The sequence below is a fragment of the Cynocephalus volans genome, chromosome 4, assembly GCF_027409185.1.
Source record: "Cynocephalus volans isolate mCynVol1 chromosome 4, mCynVol1.pri, whole genome shotgun sequence".
NCBI lineage: Eukaryota > Metazoa > Chordata > Mammalia > Dermoptera > Cynocephalidae > Cynocephalus > Cynocephalus volans.
In genome coordinates this window covers 153,264,483-153,265,841 of record NC_084463.1, presented here as the reverse complement: position 1 = coordinate 153,265,841, position 1,359 = coordinate 153,264,483, and the positions used below count along the sequence as shown (strand labels likewise).

The 1,359-nt window shown below is 40.9% G+C and overlaps 1 protein-coding gene across 1 annotated transcript; it reads left to right on the top strand.

Annotated features, from left to right (window-relative positions):
• Positions 1 to 417: 417 nt before the first annotated feature.
• On the top strand, positions 418 to 1,359 carry LOC134375339 (olfactory receptor 5B17-like). The gene has a single exon (XM_063093700.1). The coding sequence runs from the start codon at positions 421 to 423 to the stop codon at positions 1,357 to 1,359; it is 939 nt and encodes a 312-aa protein (XP_062949770.1). The 5' UTR covers positions 418 to 420.

Sequence of the window (1,359 nt, the reverse complement as noted above, 5' to 3'; positions counted from 1 at the left end):
GTTATGAAAGGATTAAACGAATATATACAGATAAAGTGCCTGGCATTTGAGAACTGTAGGAGTTTATGCTATTCGACTCAAACGATCTTATTTGGTGATAGATTCTTTCCAGGTATTTGACCTTGGGCAATTCTATATCCCCTTCCTGTGACTCAGTTTACTCACATACAAAATTAAGAAGTTGGAAAGATGATTCATGAAAATATTTTCTTTTGAAAAGTCAATTGCCATATTGGTAAGCTTACCACTGAATTACGTTGGTATCCCCATACTTTAGACCTGGATAAAAATGGAAAAAAACTATTGCTATGATAAAATAATGCTTATACATTTCTATTTCTGTGCAGCTCTTTTTTGTTCAAAATCTGTTCCTTTATTTCTCTTTGCCACAGAGCACCTTGTGATTTTAACATAACATCAATGGAGAATAAAACGAAGGTGAGTGAATTCACCCTGCAAGGACTAACCAATGCCCCAGAACTGCAGGTTCCCCTCTTTATAATGTTCATGCTCATCTACCTCGTCACTCTGATTGGGAATCTGGGGATGATCATGTTGATCCTGCTGGATTCTCGGCTCCACTCTCCCATGTACTTTTTCCTCAGTCACCTGTCTCTGGTGGACTTTTGCTACTCATCAACTGTCACTCCAAAGGTTTTGGCTGGGCTGCTTATTGAAGACAAGGTCATCTCCTACAATGCGTGTGCTGCTCAGATGTTCTTTTTTGCACTCTGTGCTACTGTGGAATGTTACCTCTTGGCTTTAATGGCCTATGACCGCTACGCAGCAGTGTGTAAACCCCTCCATTACACCACCATGATGACGACAAGTGTGTGTGCTCGTCTGGCCATAGGCTGTTATGTCATTGGTTTTCTGAATGCTTCTATCCAAACTGGAGACACCTTCTGCCTCTCTTTCTGCATGTCCAGTGTAATCCATCACTTTTTCTGTGATATTCCAGCAGTCATGACTCTGACTTGCTCTGGGAAGCACATTAGTGAGCTAATCCTTCTTCTTATTTCGAGCTTTAATGTCTTTTTTGCACTTTTTGTTATCTTGGTATCCTACCTGCTCATATTTAACACCATTTTGAAGATGCACTCAGCTGAGGGATATCAGAAGGCTCTATCTACCTGTGGTTCTCACCTCATTGCCGTTTTATTATTTTATGGGACTGCCATGATTATGTATGTACAGCCCAGCTCCAGTCATTCCATGGACACAGACAAAAATGCAGCTGTGTTCTATACTATGGTCATCCCCATGCTGAACCCTATAGTCTACAGCCTGAGAAACAATAAGGTGAAGAGAGCTTTCAAGAAGGCTATAGAGAAGGCAGAACGTTCTCTAGTCTTCTAA

Excerpts from the sequence above, each read along its gene's own strand:
- LOC134375339 (XM_063093700.1), top strand. The coding sequence starts at position 421 with ATGGAGAATAAAACGAAGGTGAGTGAATTCACCCTGCAAGGACTAACC.